The sequence below is a fragment of the Bubalus kerabau genome, chromosome 18 (genome assembly GCF_029407905.1).
Source record: "Bubalus kerabau isolate K-KA32 ecotype Philippines breed swamp buffalo chromosome 18, PCC_UOA_SB_1v2, whole genome shotgun sequence".
NCBI lineage: Eukaryota > Metazoa > Chordata > Mammalia > Artiodactyla > Bovidae > Bubalus > Bubalus kerabau.
Window position 1 is genome coordinate 25,008,754 of NC_073641.1, and position 18,811 is coordinate 25,027,564.

The 18,811-nt window shown below is 41.4% G+C and overlaps 1 protein-coding gene across 1 annotated transcript in view; it reads left to right on the plus strand.

Moving 5' to 3' along the window:
• Positions 1-1,488, plus strand: part of ANKRD55 (ankyrin repeat domain 55) — a 108,766-nt gene extending 107,278 nt beyond the window's left edge. Inside the window, exon 11 of the mRNA XM_055554903.1 lies at positions 1,008-1,488. Coding sequence (XP_055410878.1) covers positions 1,008-1,129 — 122 coding nt within the window. The 3' untranslated portion in view covers positions 1,130-1,488. The remainder of the gene's footprint in view (positions 1-1,007) is intronic.
• The last annotated feature ends 17,323 nt before the right edge of the window (positions 1,489-18,811 follow it).

Genomic DNA, 18,811 nt, shown 5'->3' on the forward strand with positions numbered 1-18,811 from the left:
ATGCTGTCTTTTTTTTTTCAGATAAGGAAAGGGAGAAGTGGAGATTTGTCCAAAGTCACACACAGACTTAGTAGCAGAAACCAAGACCTCTTCCTTGACAGATTATTTTCCTTGCCCTTACTAATTTGCCTAAAGAGAGAGTTTTGGATGGTGTGAATTTAATCACTGAATGAAATTCAAGTCTGACCTTGTCTTTAAGCAGAAATGTAGTCACAAAGACATCTAAGGAAAGAGTCACTTAGCCTTAAATCCAGTATGGCCTAGAGAAGCCAAAGAGAGGGGATTTTCTTTGGCAGAGCCCAGCAGCTTTGCTTTTCATGATTAAATTTAAGGAGACAGGGAAAGATAAAGATCTTTGATCAACTGTAGCTCTATGAAAAAGAAATGGAAAGGTACAGCGCCTGTCCTGAAAGAAACCTGAGAACCTTTTGAGGTTTGCATAAAAGCACAGTACAAACATCTTGGGGCTTATTTAAGGCCTTGTGCTGACTTGGCTTTCAAGGGCTGCTCCACCCAAGGAAAAGAGAACTTTGCCAGGCACGCACAGTCTGATCATGTTTTCATCAAACTCAGCCCCACCTCGTATTGCACATATTTGACTTCCCTGACTGGAGCTTCCTAGGTTGCTCCAGTGGTAAAAAAAAAAACCTGCCTGCCAATACAGGAGACGTAAGAGACACAGATTCAATCCCTGGATCAGGAAGATCCCCTGGAGATGGGCATGGCACCCCACTCCAGTATTCTTGCCTGGAGAATCCCATGGACAGAGGACGCTGACAAAGAGTCAGACACGACTGAAGCAACTTAGCACGCACACACAACATCCCTGACTACGTGTAAGCTTGATAGGTAGATACACATGACTATCTCCTGAAGTTTAGCTCTCTGCAAGAAAAACTTCTTAGAAGCGCCTGTATTCCTTCAGATATAACACAATTCTTCTATCACTATTCCATTCCTAAGAGAAGATAACCCTGAAAGTCTTTCCTTCTATTCTTTCCTCCCAGTTCTGTCTGGAGAACCTCTACGGACCAACCGAGTGCTTCCTGCTATTCCAAGCCAGCGGGGACACAGTCCACCAGCTGAAGAGAGTGAAAACTCGGCCAGTTCCACCAATGATGAAAACTAGCTGTGGGTCACTGATTGTGAAAATATAGACAAGATCTATTTTCAACTGTCAAAGAACAAGATTACTCTAGTTTGTAAGAATAAAGACTGATCTAGTAAATTGCATTCTGTAAGCCATTCATGGTTTTATAACTCAAAGTTCTTTGTTCCACATAAGCACTTAGAATCTTTGATTGTGTATATATTGTAAGTCTGTGAGTTTCTGTGACCTCTACAAGCCTAAATAAAAAGTCACAGTATATTATCAGCAGGGAACCTTAGTTATGTTTGATTTGTTTTGTGGCATGTTTGCTGATTTTTTTTTTTAATGATTTTCTGTTTTTAAAAAATGTATGCTTTGCTGAATAAAAAAGAAAGCACATTCCACATGTGTTATTTACATTGATTGCAATTCCACTTTGGGTTAACAAAACTTAATTAAAATTAAAACAGTAAATTTCTTTCATCAGTCAGTGTTTATGGCTTTTAAGTGTACAATCATCTACAAAATATTTTCCAACACTGTCAGTTCCTGGCTAGAGATCAAATCATTCAACAATGTTTATGTATCTTCTTTGTTATAAGATTATTTCCACCTATTGTCATTTTCAGATATGATTGTTTGTTCTAATAGAGAAGATTATGTGAGTTAGAAAGGTCTCCATCTTGACCTAATGGAATGAAATAGATATTTCTCATGCATTCCTCAAACACTCTACATATTTAATCATTTTTTTTTCTGTTTCAAAATAATGGTCTCTGTCTACTCAAGATATTCCCACTTATGATGTAGCAAATTTCAAAAAGACTATTACTAACTACAGATCTCCTTACTAAATGGTTTGTGTATTCTTTGGATTAATTGAAAGTTTAAAATTTAGCCATATAAGATCATACTCACTCCATGTTATTACCAAGCCTGCCTGTTATTCAGCAGGCTTGGTAGTAGTACATTTACTATTCTGTTAGTATTATTAATATTTATTTAGGGAGGTCAGACTGTGCCATTAACTAGATAGAAGCTCCTTTGAGGCCAAATCATAGTAACTTGGCTTTACACATCTAGAAATGTGTACAGTAACTGGAACATACTTAGGCACTCAATCATCTTTTTTTCTTTAGGAAAGAAGGAAGGGAAGAAAATAGAGAGATAGAGAGGTAGTTGGCAAGGTAGAGAGATGTAAGAAGTGATAATGAAAGAAGTTACTAGTCCATAGTCTCATTTTGCTAATGATAGTTATATATATCAGGGATTATAAAAGAATAAACCTATCAACCTCCCAAGCTAGACAGTAGCTAGAGGGAGAGCAGTTTCTGGTGCAAATGGAAGAGCTCCCAGGACATAGATTCTGAAGGGTTTTCTTTGTGTGTGTGTGTGGAGGGGGCGCTATTTTTGTCTTTGAATAATCATTCTTTGTAAACATCAGGCTGTTCAGTTGTGTCACTTAGCCACTTGTGAATCCATGAGTGGATACCTTGGCCCTACACTGCCTCAACTAGCCAGGACAGTCTAGCCTCTGCTTCAGTAACAAGCAACTCCAGAATCTCACTGGGTAACACAATATTTTTTTTTTCTCATTCACAATACATGTCTCATTTCTAGCTGGCAGAGTTGGCTGATGTAGATTCCCCTTCAACTTGCACTTCCTTAGTCACCAAAATGGAGAAAATCCGAGGTGAGTCTCAGCACTTCCTCCCACATTTTATTTGCTAAATTAAGTCATATGGACATGCCTAACTTCAAAACAGATATAGAAATGCAATCCTTCTGTTTGCGTCAGGAAGGGAGAAATTCAACTCTTTATGAATTATCCAAAAGATTACCACACTAACCAAAACTCAGGCCCTAAGAGATCACCAAGTGGAGAGTTAAGAGGTCAAAACAATAAAAGAAAACAAAACACCCTTTATAAAACCCAACATCCCCCAACACTTGCACTTACATATATGCACATGGAATCTTCTAATGTTGGGCCTTTCCATCCAAGTTGATTTAAGAATCTTTGCTTAGCTAAAAAGAAGTAACATGCTGCCTATTACCACCTCTTTAAATAGAGCAACTATCCTTTTGCCTCTAGATAAATTTGCTTGCTTGGTGTAGGATATTCCTCAGCCAATATTTTACTGACCATATCAGATAGAGATATTCACCAATTTGTGCCTAATTTTTTTTCAAGCAAGTTTTTCTTCTAAAATTATTTTTTGTTCTTCTCCCACTTATATTCCCCTTTATTGCAAAGCACATAAAAATAGTAACTTTGCACACATTATTTCATTTGGATCCTTACAACAACCTGTATTTACCAAGTACCGACAAGGTACCAACACAGAGAAGTTAAATAATTTGCTCAAAGTCACAGAGCTAATACCAGCATATCTTGGCAACATTGCAGATCCAGCTCTGCAATAGAGTAAATACTGCTCTCATTTTTCCTAGCCTGTGGACCACCAGCAATTGCAAGATGATTTACCATTCACCAGAGATTTAATAATTAAATTAATTATTAAATTAATTTACTTTAATTTAATTTAATTAATATAATATAATTTAATTTAATTATTAAATTAAAATAATTAATAATTAAAAACAAGCTATTTCCTGTTTTTTACATATTAATATTAGAGCTACCTTTGTCCTTCTAGTAACAACTATGCCAGAATAACATGGCTGACAGGAAACTCTTCAGATTTTCATACAATTTACTGACTGACCTCCTAGATTTGACCTCTGGAAATATCCTGGAACTCATTCAGCTGCCCAAAAGACCAAGGTTGGACTAAAATGGAGGTCAGAATGGGAATGTATTTGCTCTGAAGAACAAGTTTTGATAGAGACCTACAGTTTATTGACAGTATTCATCTACCAGTATTAATATTTTTATCTCAATGTCTAGGAAGTATGTGATTCTGATAGAATTTTCTGATTCTAAAATAAAATTTGCCCTGAAAGCAATGAGTCTAGCTACTGCATGTGAGAGCTGTTATCATGTTCCTTTAATTTAGTGTTTGGCTTGAGTGTTATATTTCATGCTGATGGGCTTCCCAGTTGGCTCAGTGGTAAAGAATCCGCCTGCCAAATCATCAGCCAAAAGAGACAAAGGTTTGATCCCTGCCTGGTCCAGCAAGATCCCCTGGAGGAGGAAATGGCAACCCACTCCAGTATTCTTGCTTGGGAAATCCCATGGACACAGAAGCCTGGCAGGCTATGGTCCATGAGGTCACAAAGAGTTGGACACAACTAAACAACTGAACACACACACACACACACACACACACACGGTCAAATATGTTCCATCTTAATTACCTCATTTAAGCCTATGGTGGATTCCAAAGGGTTATTTTCAAAAGACCATCTTTAAGGCACAAGGGTACACTTGCTTGAAGACATGCATCAGTACAGTTTAAAGAGGGGCAAAATCAAAATCAATGGTTATGTTTGTTTTGGGAGGAAGTGCTATATTTCTAATCAGTCATTTAGTGAGATTTTCTAAAATCGTATTATGTGTCAAGCTGTGACCTAATAGACTTGGAAGGGATAATAAGCTGGAGTAACAGAAATCTATTTATATTGGCTTAATTCTAGGGAGATGAGAGCCTTGGAATTAAGTATTTACTGGAAAAAATTACATCTGTGTTAAACCAGGTAATTACTGAAGGAAACTAAGGAAAATGAGGGTGGGGAACTATACCTTCCAAAAACTAATTTAGCGAAAATTACTGGGTTGGTGGGCTTTTTGTACAAGTGTTAACTGTAGCTCCACTTTGCTTGAATGACAGATAGGCTGAATAAATAAATTCAGAAAGGAGGCTATGCCAAAGGTATGCCACACTTATGAAGTTTCTGAAACAGGAATACACTTGTTGGGGAATTATGTATGTGGACTATGGGACTAGAGACACTTCACTACTAAGCCCTGCTCTGCCATTTGTATTGTATTGAGCCAAACATCAACTGCAATTGAAAGTATAACTTCAACTGCTGAGCTAGATGACAAAAGCAGGGTTTCTCAAAGTATGTAAGAGAACAGAAAACAGAAGGTGAAGCCAATCAGCGATATAGTTTAGAGCTAGAAGGAGCCTATTAGAGGAGTTTTGTCAGATCTATATGAAAAAGCCAAGCAAACCTTTGAATTCAAGAAAAGCTGAAAACCAAGGCACTGTTCTCATGTGTCTAAATAGTTCACTCAACAAAATCAATCCCAGCGTTCTCTGAACAAGTGACTTGGGGCAAGGTGGGAGGGGGGTGTATTACAAAGAAAAAATGAATTGAAGAGATTTAAGATATCTTCCCTCAAACTTTGAGAGCTAGACCATTAAATGTCCATCTTAGGGAGCTTAGCAAGCACCACCTTCCCTTTGCCATATCCTGTCTTCATCTATGAACAAAGATCAAGCTTCCATAAAGCTCTTTGTATGATTCTAATAAAGGCTTACAAAGTAAGATTTTGCTTCAATGAATGTGCTAGAGTTAGCTTTTACCAGCTTGCAAGGTTTGAATGTTAAATTTAACATTCAGGAATTTGGTGAACTGGTTTTTCAACTATTGGTGGCTTGAAATTGGCCATGGTGGGAACATTTACATCATGAAAACTGGCAAGCACTACAAATCAGGGCATGCATTTTTTTTTGAAATCTGGTTTACCAGTACACCACTGGATATAACATCTGGGGGAAGGGGGGAAATCTTTCAGAATTAAAAGCACGTAAGAAAATGTTTCTTCTGCAAAGTGCTTAATTGTTTCTATTTGGTCCCCAACTTGGGAGAGAGCTTCAGGTGGTTTCAAAGGTGCCTCCTGACTGCAGTGTGCATGCATGCTCCGTTGCTTAATCATGTCTGACTCTTTGCAACCCCATGGACTGTAGTCTGCCAGGCTCTATGCACACATGTGTGCAGTGCGCATGTGTGCTCAGGATGTGAATGTGTTCTCAGTCGCTCAGTTGTGTCTGACTCTTTGTGACCTCACGAATTGTAGCCCACCAGCCTCCTCTGTCCATGGAATTGCCCAAGCAAGAATATTGGAGTGGGTTGGCATTTTCTACTCCAGAGTATCTTCCCCACCCAGGGGTCCAACCTGAGTCTCCTATGTCTACTCCATTGGCAGGAGGATTCTTTAACACTGTGCCACCTGGGAAGATCCCGGGCATGCAGATCCAAAAGGGCCTGGTTTGGGTTCTTCTCCAGGATCATGGCAGCTTCCACAGAATTCAGAGTTTTACCTGCTCATCTTGGGACCTCCTGGAAGAGGGCACAACTATGGCATTGGTTTTGCATCTGTAAGAGATTCGTGGAGCCCTCAGCATCTCCTAAGCCAAATTATGGAAGAAGTGATTCTAGAGCCATGTCATCAAGGTCAAAATAGATGCCTAGAGAGAGGTAAATGTAGGAGACTTGCAGATGCAGGTTGACCAGGCCATTGGTGTGGCCTGCACCTCGGGGGAATAATTCTGACACACCTAGTAGCTCATGGTTGATCTGCAATAAGGAACTAAGCTCAAAACCAGTGTTAGTTGATGATGGGGGCAGACAATGGACGAGAAGATGGTTCCAAAGGTTGTGTCTAGAAAAGAGGATGGAGGATGGTCAGAGACTAGGAGAAGACACATCCCCTGGTCTGTTCTGTCCAAACACTGTTGAAGCAAGAGATTGCATGCAGAACTGCAGGGATACCTCTTTGCTAACACTGATTTTACCTGTTGTTGTTTAGTCACCGAGTTGCATTTGACTCTTTGTGATCCCTGGACTGCAGCATGCCAGGCCTCCCTGTTCCTCATCATTTCCCGGAGTTTGCCCAAGTGCATGCCCATTTAATTGGTGATTTTGCCTAGGTTTCACTATATTAAATTATAACCTTTAATAGGATATACTTTAATCCAAGTGTTAATGAAACTCAGGTCATATATGCATGCATGAATTACTCAACAGCAGAATGGGATTCCCCTCAGGATTCATCCTGAGCCAAATCATATCTGAATGAGTGTTCTCCAATGAATGCTGTCTCTCCCTGATGCCTTGTGAGCCTAATTAACAGTTCACAGCTGAATTTAGTCAGTTTTTCTGTTCAGGTTCAGTTCAGTTCGGTTGCTCAGTCATGTCCGACTCTTTGCAACCCCATGGACTGCAGCACGTCAGGTTTCCCTGTCCATCATCAACTCCCGGAGCCTACTCAAACTCATGTCCATCACGTTGGTGATGCCATCCAACCATCTCATCCTCTGTCGTCTCCTTCTCCTCCCACCTTTGATCTTTCCCAGCATCAGGGTCTTTTCCAATGAGTCGATGAGTCTTCTCATCAGGTGGCCAGAGTATTGGAGTTTCAGCTTCAGCTTCAGTCCTTCAATGAATATTCAGGACTGGTTTCCTTTAGGATTGACTGGTTGAATCTCCTTGCAGTCCAAGAGACTCTCAAGAGTCTTCTCCAACACCACAGTTCAAAAGCATCAATTCTTTGGTGCTCAGCTTTCTTTATAGTCCAACTCTCACATCCATACATGACTACTGGAAAAACCATCGCTTTGACTAGACAGACCTTTTTCGGCAAAGGAATGTCTCTGCTTTTTAATAGGCTGTCTAGGTTGGTCATAGCTTTTCTTCCAAGGAGCAAGAGTCTTTTAATTTCATGGCTGCAGTCACCACCTGCAGTGATTTTGGAGCCCAAGAAAATAAAGTCTGTCACTGTTTCCATTGTTTACCCATCTTTGCCTTAGCTTGTTGTGAATCAGTAGCCATTCATTCTTTCAACAAACATTCATTGATGCTTGCATTGGGGTAGATGCTGCAGAAAAAAAAAAAAAAAAACATACAAAGTATAAAAGATATAACAAGTTCATATGAGGTTAAATGATAAGGATCTTCCTATATTTCTTAGAGAAAACACAGTTATTATTTGAGCTATATACTCTCTGTTTTGATTGTTTATCTTTTTGTGATTTGAGGCCAGTAAATTATCTTCTAATAAAACCACGTCTTGTCTCAACATTATTTAACTATTTTTATTCCTCCCAGAGTCACACTCTCTGAGCCTAAAACTAAATAAATAAAAAGACTCTAGACATGAGTAAATACATTTGAAGGAAAAACTGAAATGATAACTCATAGTATCAACATTGTACCGCTTTAAGATCCTGACACTAAAAACCAGAATCTTTTTTTTTTTTTGAGTAAAAACTAGAGTCTTTTTGTAGGTGGTACAAGGGGTCAGAGTATGAAGAAATCTGGACAGGTTCTTATAAAGTGGTAACCTTACAGGTTAGGCAGAAAAGAAAACATATTTGACAAAACAGCACCAATATCAAAAGTGTTGGCATTGCTGACTTTTTCTTCCTCAAACTGATACTTTATGCTAATTTAACCACATTTCTTCATCAGTAGACCTATTCAGGAAGAGAGTCAACTTCAGAAACTCTGTGGGAAGTGAAGAATAAGATTGGGGTAGGAGGTGATGAAGCTGATCCTTTTGCCAGCCAATCCTGAACCCAGTCAGGAATGGAGATTAGAGTTTCTTAGGGTGGAGGGGCAGGAAGAACACGATCCACCAATTTTCCTTTACAAGAATTACACTAGTCGAAAGTGAGAGCTGTTGATGGTACTCCATCAAGAGGCAGTGTTTTAATGAGTTATCCATTACTTTCTCTCTCTTCTCTCAAACCTTGTAACACCCACAGCTCACAAGAAGCAAAACAAACTGATTTCTGTGTTCTCATTTCTCTTAACCATTTACCCATCCTGTGCCTGGGCTCTTGGACTCTGGAAGGGGGAGAAGGAAAGAAAGAGGTGAGGCCTAGACACATCAACTTTCAGTTTCTGATGATGGAGAACTGGCTGTGTGTAGCTCAGACCAATGTATGCGCACACACAGACATGAAGCATTGGGTAAAAACAAGCCACCTCTTGACAGGTTCTCAGTTAAATGCTGGTTCTTACAAGAAATGAAATTTAAAACATAAAGAAGCTTCTCATGTGTTTTATCTTCAACATTTGAAAGGTAATTTTACAAATCATAATAATATAATAGAATGTAATGCTTTGCTCTAATTTTAGTTACTTTAAAATTTCACCAACATGAACATAAAGCTCCAATACTTTGACCAACTGATGTGAAGAGCCGACTCATTGGGAAAGACCCTGATGTTGGGAAAGATTGAGGGTAAAAGGAGAAGGAGGTAGCAGAGGATGAGATGATTAGATAACATTACTGACTCAGTGGACGTGAATTTGAGCAAACTCCAGGAGATTGTGAAGGACAAGGGAGCCTGGTGTGCTGTAATCCATGAGATATCAAAGAATCGCACATGACTTAGCAGCTGAACAACAAACAACAATGTGAATATGTGAGTAATTGCTTTTTTCCAATTAAACTGTATCTGAAGAATATGTCTTCCTGACAATTTTTAAAAGAAAATGAATAATATGATGAAGAAGAATGGCCATTTACACCCAAAACACTTGCTTTTATAAAATATGGTAGTCCTTCCAACTTTGCTAGTGTCTTTGATGGATGAAAAAAAACTTGTTAAAATAACTTTACTCTTTTAATTAAAAATTCATAAAAAGTGGTGATAGAGAATAATCTTTAATAAATGCTATCTTGTTCTCATTTACCATTTACCAGTTCCCTTCTGCTGCTAACAGTTAAGCGGAAAAAAGAAGTTGTGAAAACGCATTAGGTGCACTGTTCCAGTGAGGGAACTACAGCTATGAAAAAAACAAAATGCCTACTCTCATTGTCTGTGAGGGTGCCAACCCAAATTCTCCAGATTGCATTTATACAGGTAAAGAAATTATGAAAACTGTTAATTATCTTAGGTTCTGTTTTCTAATTTTATCCCTTCAATATCCCAGAAAGTCCATAAAATCTGATTCCCAATTACTGGCATTGCTGCTGCTAATAGCCCAGATTCTGCTAGTTTCCTCTGAGAATTGATATAGTAATAAAAGGAGGGGGAAATAGAAAAGCAGAGGGCACCACTCCACCTAATTTAGAGTGATTCTTTAAGTGGGCAATAAAGACAAGGTTTCATTAGAAGGAACTTTTCAGGAGGTATTTGATGGCGGGCAGGGGACTGGAGGCCAGAGTCAGGCATAAATAAAGGAGACTTTTACAGCTGAAGGGTACATGGTGGAGGAGAAAGGAATAAAAATCTGGGCCAGAAATAGCCATCCAAAATTTCAGCAAAGAAGAGAACAAAAAAGAAAAGAAGCAGATGGAGGTCAGTGGAGGACACTGAACATGTTATAAAATTACAGTTGGGGACTTCCTTGGTGGTCCAGGGGTTAAGACTGTGCTTCCACCGTAAGGGACATGTGTTCCAGCCCTGGTTGGGGAACTAAGATCCTGCATGCTGCATGGGGCAGCCAAAAAAAAAAAAAAAAAATGACATTTGTAGTTGAAGTCACAATAAAAGAAAGGAGAAATGATACAGCTACTGCTTTCTGGCATCCTCTTATCAGATCTGGTCTAAGCGTTCCCATTCATGATCAGCACTGAATATTCCTCAGGCATTTACCATGTACCACCATTGTTCTGAGTTCAGTACATACTTACAGGAGTCATCTTGTTTAACCCTCACAACAGCCTGAAAAGGTAAGGACCATTGTTATGGCTGTTTTACAAAGAAGGTGACACAGCCGCAAGTGGCAGGGCTGGGATTCCGGTGCAGACGGCCTGGATCTAGAACTGTGGTCACTGCATTTGGATTCGGATCACATCCAGCAAATGGCTCCAAGAGAGAATAAACTGATGGGTAGTCATTCAATTACTTCAGTCATTTTATTATATTCTGTTCTAAGGGCAGGAAGGTTTTTGTTGTTAAATCTCTTTTTTCTGGAAAAGTTCCTTGTCATCTATAGCTATAAAGGAAAATATCAGCAAAACAACAGAGTGGTTATTGGCCTTGCTTTAGAACTAATGTTTCTTCAGAATTCTTGGTAACCAGCAACCCAAGCAATGGGAAACCTGCATGTTCTTACAGGCCAGGAAGGCTTATTAGCCCAGAGCTGCTACAAGCTGAGTCTCCTAGTACAGTCAACCTGAAACTGTGCTGGGGAATCCCCAAGGCTGAAACAGAGCTCTTTTGCGCAAACCTTCTTCTCCTTCAATCCCCAGGCCATTGAGATGCTGGACTCCTGGGTTCTATCAATTCATATCGCCCAAGGGATTTCTCCAGGGAAGTTCCACACACACTTGTTACTGCTTTCAGTGTTTGTCTGAATATGCAAGACCCAGACACACAACCCACCTCCAGACAATGGCCTCTCTGCTCTGAGACTAACCACTCAGTCACTGCTGCTACTTCAAAACCTCTGAGGGCCTAAGAAGAGAAAGGGAGTGCTACCAGCATCGTTAGGGCTCTATCAACCACGGAATGCTCGCCAAACTGCAATAGAAGATGCCTTCTCTTCCCACCTCCTTCCAGTCATATTCTACACATAAGTGATTCCTGAGTAGTAAGGGAGAGGTAATTTGGTGAGGTTAAATGGAGAACTCAGAAGAAAATGTGACTAATGGAGTGTGGCCATAGCCTACTGCTCTCTTTTCCTACCTAAAAGTCCTTGAAAGACCCCACCCCCCCACCCCTGATTGGCCTCTGCTGCTAGAGTGGAGAGAAAAACCCGAGGATGCAGAACCAACACGCTATAGAAAGGCTGACATCTTGGAAGCCTAAATCTCTGAACCAAACATTCTCTGAAGGTAAATAGGAATGATCTTGTCTAAAACAAGGGCAATCTTTGGACTCTGTCTTTGGCCTCCCAGGCTGGGCTCTTGGTCAAGCACTGCAGTTATTTAAGCTGGCAGATCCCCAGTCAATATTAAAAAAAAAAAAAAGCAATCAGCCTTATGTTCTTTTCAGAAACAGTGAACCAACTGGTATCCCGAGTGCCTCCCCAACACCAGAGGCTACTTCATTCTGCTTTACAACAGTCTAATGCATGTCCTTAAGAGAGCGGTGTTGTTTCAACATCTTCTATGAGTGATTATCAATACCAAAAAATCTTAGAGAACTTTGGAACTGAAAGAGATCCTAATGAAACAATTTTCCTATGTACAGAGTGCTTTGGACTAGAATATCTCTAAATATCCTTTCAACTGTACAAGTCTATGATTATGTATCTGTGATATGTTCATACACAAGAAAAGAGGCCATAAAGTATTGAGCTGAAATTTTTTTTAGCAAACATTCTAAATGTGTATGTAACCCATTTTCCTAAGGAGTCGTCATAACAGAGTACGAACATGAAAGCACTTTTCATCTTGTCCACCACTCCATAGTAAACATGGACCATTGTTTCAGGCCCTAGACAAAAAATCAAGCAGGTCCCGTACGTGTTCCAGGCCCAAGAACAGCCTGTCATTTTAAAAGTTCAGAACAGTTTAACATCGAAACTCCAACCCAATTCTTATCTAAATTTCTAGATCAAGTTTTCTTCAGGGTTGAGAGCCTGCAACCGAAAACTAGGTGTTGTTGGCTTCTTCTCTCCTCCTTTATCCACCTTTTCTCCAACTCCCTAGCAAAGTTTTAGACCCTTCGGGGTCAGAGTCAGGGAGAGAGAGTGGAGGCAGGAACAAAGAAACAGTCTAGGAAGATGGATAGAGTTGCGCTCCGGCCTCTGCCCTCTGGTGCTAGCCGTGGTGCCGCTGCCTCTTTCCCCAGTGGGACTTCTTAAAGCTTATCTCACTCTGTCTCCATTGCTGTATCTCCCTACCTACCCCCAAGATTCTGATCACCTGCCTTTCTCTTAGGGCCCTTTCTCTACCCTAGGAAGCTCTCTTGGACAGGATCCATTTACCTTGTTCCATTCAGGCTGCTATAGCAAAATATCACAGACAAGGTGGCTTATAAACAACAAAAATATATTTCTCACAATTCTGGGGCTGGAAATCTGAGATCAGGGTGCCAGCATGGTTGGGTGAGGGCCCTCTTCTGGGTTGCAGAGTAGTGACTTCCCACTGGTACTTCACATGGTGGAAGGGGCCAGGGAACTCTGTGGGGTTTCTTTTACAAGAGCACTAATTCCAGGCATGAGGGCTTCACTCTCCTAACCTAATCACTAATTACCTCCAAAAGGCCCCACTTACTAATACCATCACCCCTGACTAGGTCATGGGAGTAGAGCCCTCATGAATGGGATTAGTGTCCTTATAAAAGGACCCCAGAGAGCTCCTTTTCACCATCTACTGTGTGAGAACATAGGGAGAAGACAGCCATCTCTGATCCAGGAAGCTGGCACTCACCAGACACCAAAACTGTTGGCACCTTGATCTTGAACTTCCCAGCCTCAGACCCGTGAGAAACAAATTTCTATTGTTATAAGCCACCCTGCCTCTGGTACTTTTTTACAGCAGTCCAAGTGAACTAAGATACCTTTTCTCCCTAGTCTGAATGGTGGTTTAAGGAAGCATTAAATAATGCAATTTCTTATCTATGAAGAAGAAATGGAATAACTTAGTCCAGGAATGCCTGGCTCTTCCTATGAGGCCTTTGCAAAATGTTCTATGACAAATGTGGGTAGACTCGTGGGATGGCAACTGCAAGTTCAGAAATGCAAGATACATTGTTTTTTTCATCCTCTGTCAGATATACTCAAAAGCTCAGACATGTAAATATCTGTTTGCTCTAGTAAACCAACAAAAATTCCACTCACTCATAAGTAATGACATCATCAGTCCCCACAATGACCTCCTTTTCCCTAGTACATATTAGCAATTGCATGCCTACAAACAAACCAAAAGATAGATTATTAGCTCACTATTCATTTGATTATTAGAGATGGGAAACACATGGTCCAACTTACAAGTTAAAAGACAGTCTCTAAACAAGCACATTTTTAAGTGGTGATGATTTGGCATTGACATTCCCAGGCATCTAATGAATGGCTATATGCATGTGGCCAAAATATATCATGGATAATCCATCACCCTGAGGTCAGTGTTGCTTCAAGCCAATGATTAGTCCTTGGGGGTTTTATGCACCAATCTCTACAAAAATGATCTCAGCTTTAATCACCACTGGAATAAAAGAAAAGAAAAATGAAAGTGAGTTTATTTAAATGTCATTTCAATGAAAGAATAAGGAAGTGGTTTGGCTTCTTTCCTTACCCCTGGAAAATTGCATGACACACAATAAGTGCTCAATGAATGCTATTCCTGATGACGAAGGAAGTATGAGGACAATCATCTTAGTGTTCTCAGGACAGACAGCCTCACTGAAGCACTCTTGTCCACAAACACTGGTTGGAATCACAGTCATTTATTTAGCAACTATTTATGCCAGCACTGGGCAAGGTGTTGGAAATGGTCCAGTTAAGGAGACATGGGGCTGTCCCCAAGGTGCTTGGAACAATTAGGGAAACAAGCAAGAAGACAGGCACTGACAATAGAGTGCGGTGAGATTTTTGGTGGAGGGACTCTATTGCCTTCCGGAGTACCTGAAACTCAGAAAAGGCTTTAATTAGGGACTTACGTCTCTAACCTGTGATCTAAGAAATAAGCTTGAGTTAGCCAGGAAGAGGAGAAGGAACGGAGAAGGCAATGGCAACCCACTCTAGTACTCTTGCCTGGAAAATCCCATGGATGGAGGAGCCTGGTAGGCTTCAGTCCATGGGGTCGCTGAGTCAAACATGACTGAGCGACTTCACTTTCACTTTTCACTTTCATGCATTGGAGAAGGACATGGCAACCCACTCCAGTGTTCTTGCCTAGAGGATCCCAGAGACCACGGAGCCTGGTGGGTCACACAGAGTTGGACATGACTGACGTGATTTAGCAGTAGCAGTAGCAGTCGCAGTAGCAGGAGAAGGAAAGGGAGTCCAGGAACTGCACAAAGGCTAGGAGTTGAGAAAGGGCATCCAGGATACTGGAAACAGTTCAGTATGATGGGGTGGGGGTAGGGATGATGAGGCAAGAGACCAGGGAGGCTCACAAAGAGCACAAGATGAAGGTCCTTGAAGGGCATGCAGGGAAATCTGGACTTTGTCCTAACATCGTCAGGATAGTGAGGCATCATCAAAATGATGTAAAGTAGGGAGAGCAGGTTGTACATGCCCTGATATGAATGCACAGAAAGAGCTCCAGCTGCAATATGAAGAACAAAAGGAAGAGGACAAAAATGGAGTCAGGGAGACCAGTTGGGAGTTTGCTGCATTAACCAGGTGAGAGATATAGTAACTCAAATGAACACAGAGGCATTGGGGATAGAGAGAAATAAATGGATTTTAAATATTTAAGACGTAAAATGAATGGGTCTTGGTGATTGACTGGATCTGGGGTACGTGGAGGGAGGAGCTGAGGGTGACATCAGGATTCTTACTAGGACAACTCAAAGATGATGTTGCTATTTACTAAGAAAGGGAGCACAGGGCAGGGTGGGGAGGGGTGGGGCATTGGGGACAGGCTCAAGGGTGGAGATGATGAGCTCAGTTTAGGAAGTTCCCAATCTAAAATGCCAATAGGATATCCATGTGGAGATGACAGGACACTACTGAATTTTCTGTGGCTTCTATGATGAACAGAAATAGAACCCACAAAGGATTCTAAGAAATTATAGTGGAAAAGATGAATATCACTAAACCAAGGGAAGACAGTTTCAAGGAGATAGAGGTCACTAGTGTCCGATGATGCTTAAAGCTCAAATCAGATAATGTCAGGGAAAAAAAAACCTTAAAATTTAGCAACAGTGTTATTAGTTGTCTGGGTAGGAGAAGCAGCAGAGGATGTTGGAACAGAAGCTAGATTTCAAGAATTCAGAGTGAAGGATAAGCAAGTGGTGATGGTGAGTACAGACACGTGTTTCAATACACTTGACTGCAGCCAGAGAGAAGCAGATAAGGAAGTAAACTTCCCCAGTGGTAAAGAACCCGCCTGCCAAGGTAGGAGATACAGGTTTGATCCCTGGGTCAGGAAGATCCCCTGAAGAAGGAAATGTCAACCCACTCCAATATCCTTGCCTGGGAAACGCCATGGACAAAGGAGCCTGGCAGGCTATAGTCCATGGGGTCTCAAAAGAGTCGGATACAACTTAGCGATTAAATGACAAGAAAGTAGGTAATGTTTTAAAATATAGGTTTTGTTATTATTCTAGTAATGTGAGACCAACAGATCAGGAGGGCGCCAGACCTCACAGGGTCTTACAGGGAAGCCCCAGGAGGCAGAAAAAGAGGGAAAACATAGACAGGAGATTTGATTATGGTTTTTACAGGAAAGAAAAGCAACACAGGGTAAGAAGGTTTAGGATTGGTTAGTTGAAAAAATTTTAGTAGGCTCTCATAGAGGCTGTTTCCAGTCCTCTGGTATCTGGCCCTGGGGTGATTAGGGCAGGAGGATAATGGGCCAAGTGTAAGGACCCTGTGAAAACCAATAAAGGAGGTGGTTGGGGTATGGGCTCTGGAACTGGTTTCTTTGCATAGAAAAAGTACACTCTCAGGTGAGTAGTGTTACATCTCTAGGAATTAGTTATCCCTGTGGGGGTGGGGGAGGGGCAAGTAACGCCTTCCCTGGTCAGCAAGGCTTCAAATGCCAGAGTATCAAAAATATAGAAGTATCTGGCATGATGTAGTATACCACCAAATGACCTCTCTGCTAACACCCTTTATGTTTCAATAAATTTATCTAGATCTCAAAAAAAAAAAGAATATAGAATTGTGAAAATATCATTAATACATTGGAAAGGAATGTAGAAGCTGCGGAAGATATTATTTTTAGGCTAGGAGAAATAACTTTAAACAACTTGGGCTTGTTTAAATACTGATGAAAGGAATCGGTAGCAAGTGAGGCAGCAGGAGAGAGGAGGGATCTGCAGTGGAACAAAGCCTATCAGACTGCAAGAGAAGTATAAAACCTTACAATGACCTCGGCAAGGAGCAATCACTTCAACTATGATGGAAGGAAAGGAGGAAGATAAGTATCCTTGCAGATGTGTGGCAAGATTTTTGAGGGAGTTATTCTCTAGTGGCTTTTATTTTCTCTTACAAAGTAAAAGAAAGATTCCCCAATAGATTATACGTAGGGCTTCCCTGGTGACTCAGTGGTAAAGAATCTGTCTGCCAATGCAGGAGAGCTGAATTCAATTCCTGGGTCCAGAAGATCCCCTGGAAAAGGAAACGGCAACCCACTCCAGTATTCTTGCCTGGGAAATCACATGGACAGAGGAGCCTAGCGGGCTACAGGATGTAGCCCGCTAGGCTCCTCTGTCCATAGGATTGAAAAAGAGTTGGACGTGACTTAGCGACTTAGGGCTTCCCTTGTGGCTCAGCTGGTAAAGAGTCTGCCTACAATTCGGGAGACCTGGGTTCAATCCCTGGGTTGGGAAGATCCCCTGGAGAAGGGAAAGGCTACCCACTCCAGTATTCTGGCATGGATAATTCCATGGATCTATGCAGTCCATCAGAGAAGGCAATGGCACCCCACTCTAGTACTCTTGCCTGGAAAATCCCATGGATGGAGGAGCCTGATAGGCTGCAGTCCATGGGGTCGCTAAGAGTCGGACACGACTGAGTGACTTCACTTTCACTTTTCACTTTCATGCATTGGAGAAGGAAATGGCAACCCACTCCAGTGTTCTTGCCTGGAGAATCCCAGGGACGGGGGAGCCTGGTGGGCTGCTGTCTAGGGGTCGCACAGAGTCGGACACGACTGAAGTGACTTAGCAGCAGCAGCAGCAGCAGCATACAGTCCATGGGGTCACATAGAGTTGGACACTACTGAGCAACTTTCACTTAGTGACTAAACAACAACTTTGTGTGTGTGTGTGTGTGTGTGTGTGTGTGTATTGGGAGAGAGAAAGATGCCAACTTTACAGTCAAAATTTTTCTCTGATAATGATTTCACTTATAACTAGAAAATAAGACAAAACAAAACTTGTCATTAAGTGCTTCTCTTTCCTTCCTTTAACAGGTAGGTCTTATGTCCTAGCCACAGCTGTAGGCCCAGGAGATGCCTTCCAAGCTCCAGGGAGCAGCGTGGGGACCAGCACAGCTATTGATGACTCCTGGGCACTAGCTCAGATCATAGGAATGACTGCTGTGCGCCCAGTGAGCCTTCAGTCACTGGAACACTGGGGAAGGACAGAGAAGGGAGGGTTTTCTAAAGCCCAAGAAGCTCTGGTGGCCCAGGAAAGAATTACTGAAGAAGTAGGGGGCTGACCTCAGAGAAGCAGAGGCTAAAGAGCAGGAAGAAAGAATCTAAAGATAGAAGTCCAGAAAGGGCAAGTGCAATTCACATAGACAACCAAGTCAACTTCCTGAAACTCACACTGCAGATTATCTAGAACTTGAAGACACAAACTCCAACCACTCTCTCCCTCCCTCTCCCACCAACATCCTTTTTGTTTTGCCAAATCTTTAGACTATTTTCTGTATTCATTGCCTTCAAATAAAGTATTAATCTGCTTTAAAGTTCAAGTGATGATTTCCAGTTACTTAGTCAGCTTCCTAATGTACTTCCAGAAAGCCGAAGCTGTTTGAAACTCTGAGGCCCCACTTCCCAGCGTGGCTTCACACAGGAAAGGGAATTTCTGCCCCACATGGCTGACACCAGAAAGTGGTAGGGCCCTCTGCATGCCCATGTGATCCAGATCCATCCCTGATTGTGCGTTAGGAAGGCCCTCACATAAAAGTGATTTTCAAGGTTCCAGCTTTCCTTGCTGTTCTCAGCAATCTGCTTTCCAAATCAACCATGTAGCAAAGTGAAGGCCAAGTGACCTGCCAAAAAGC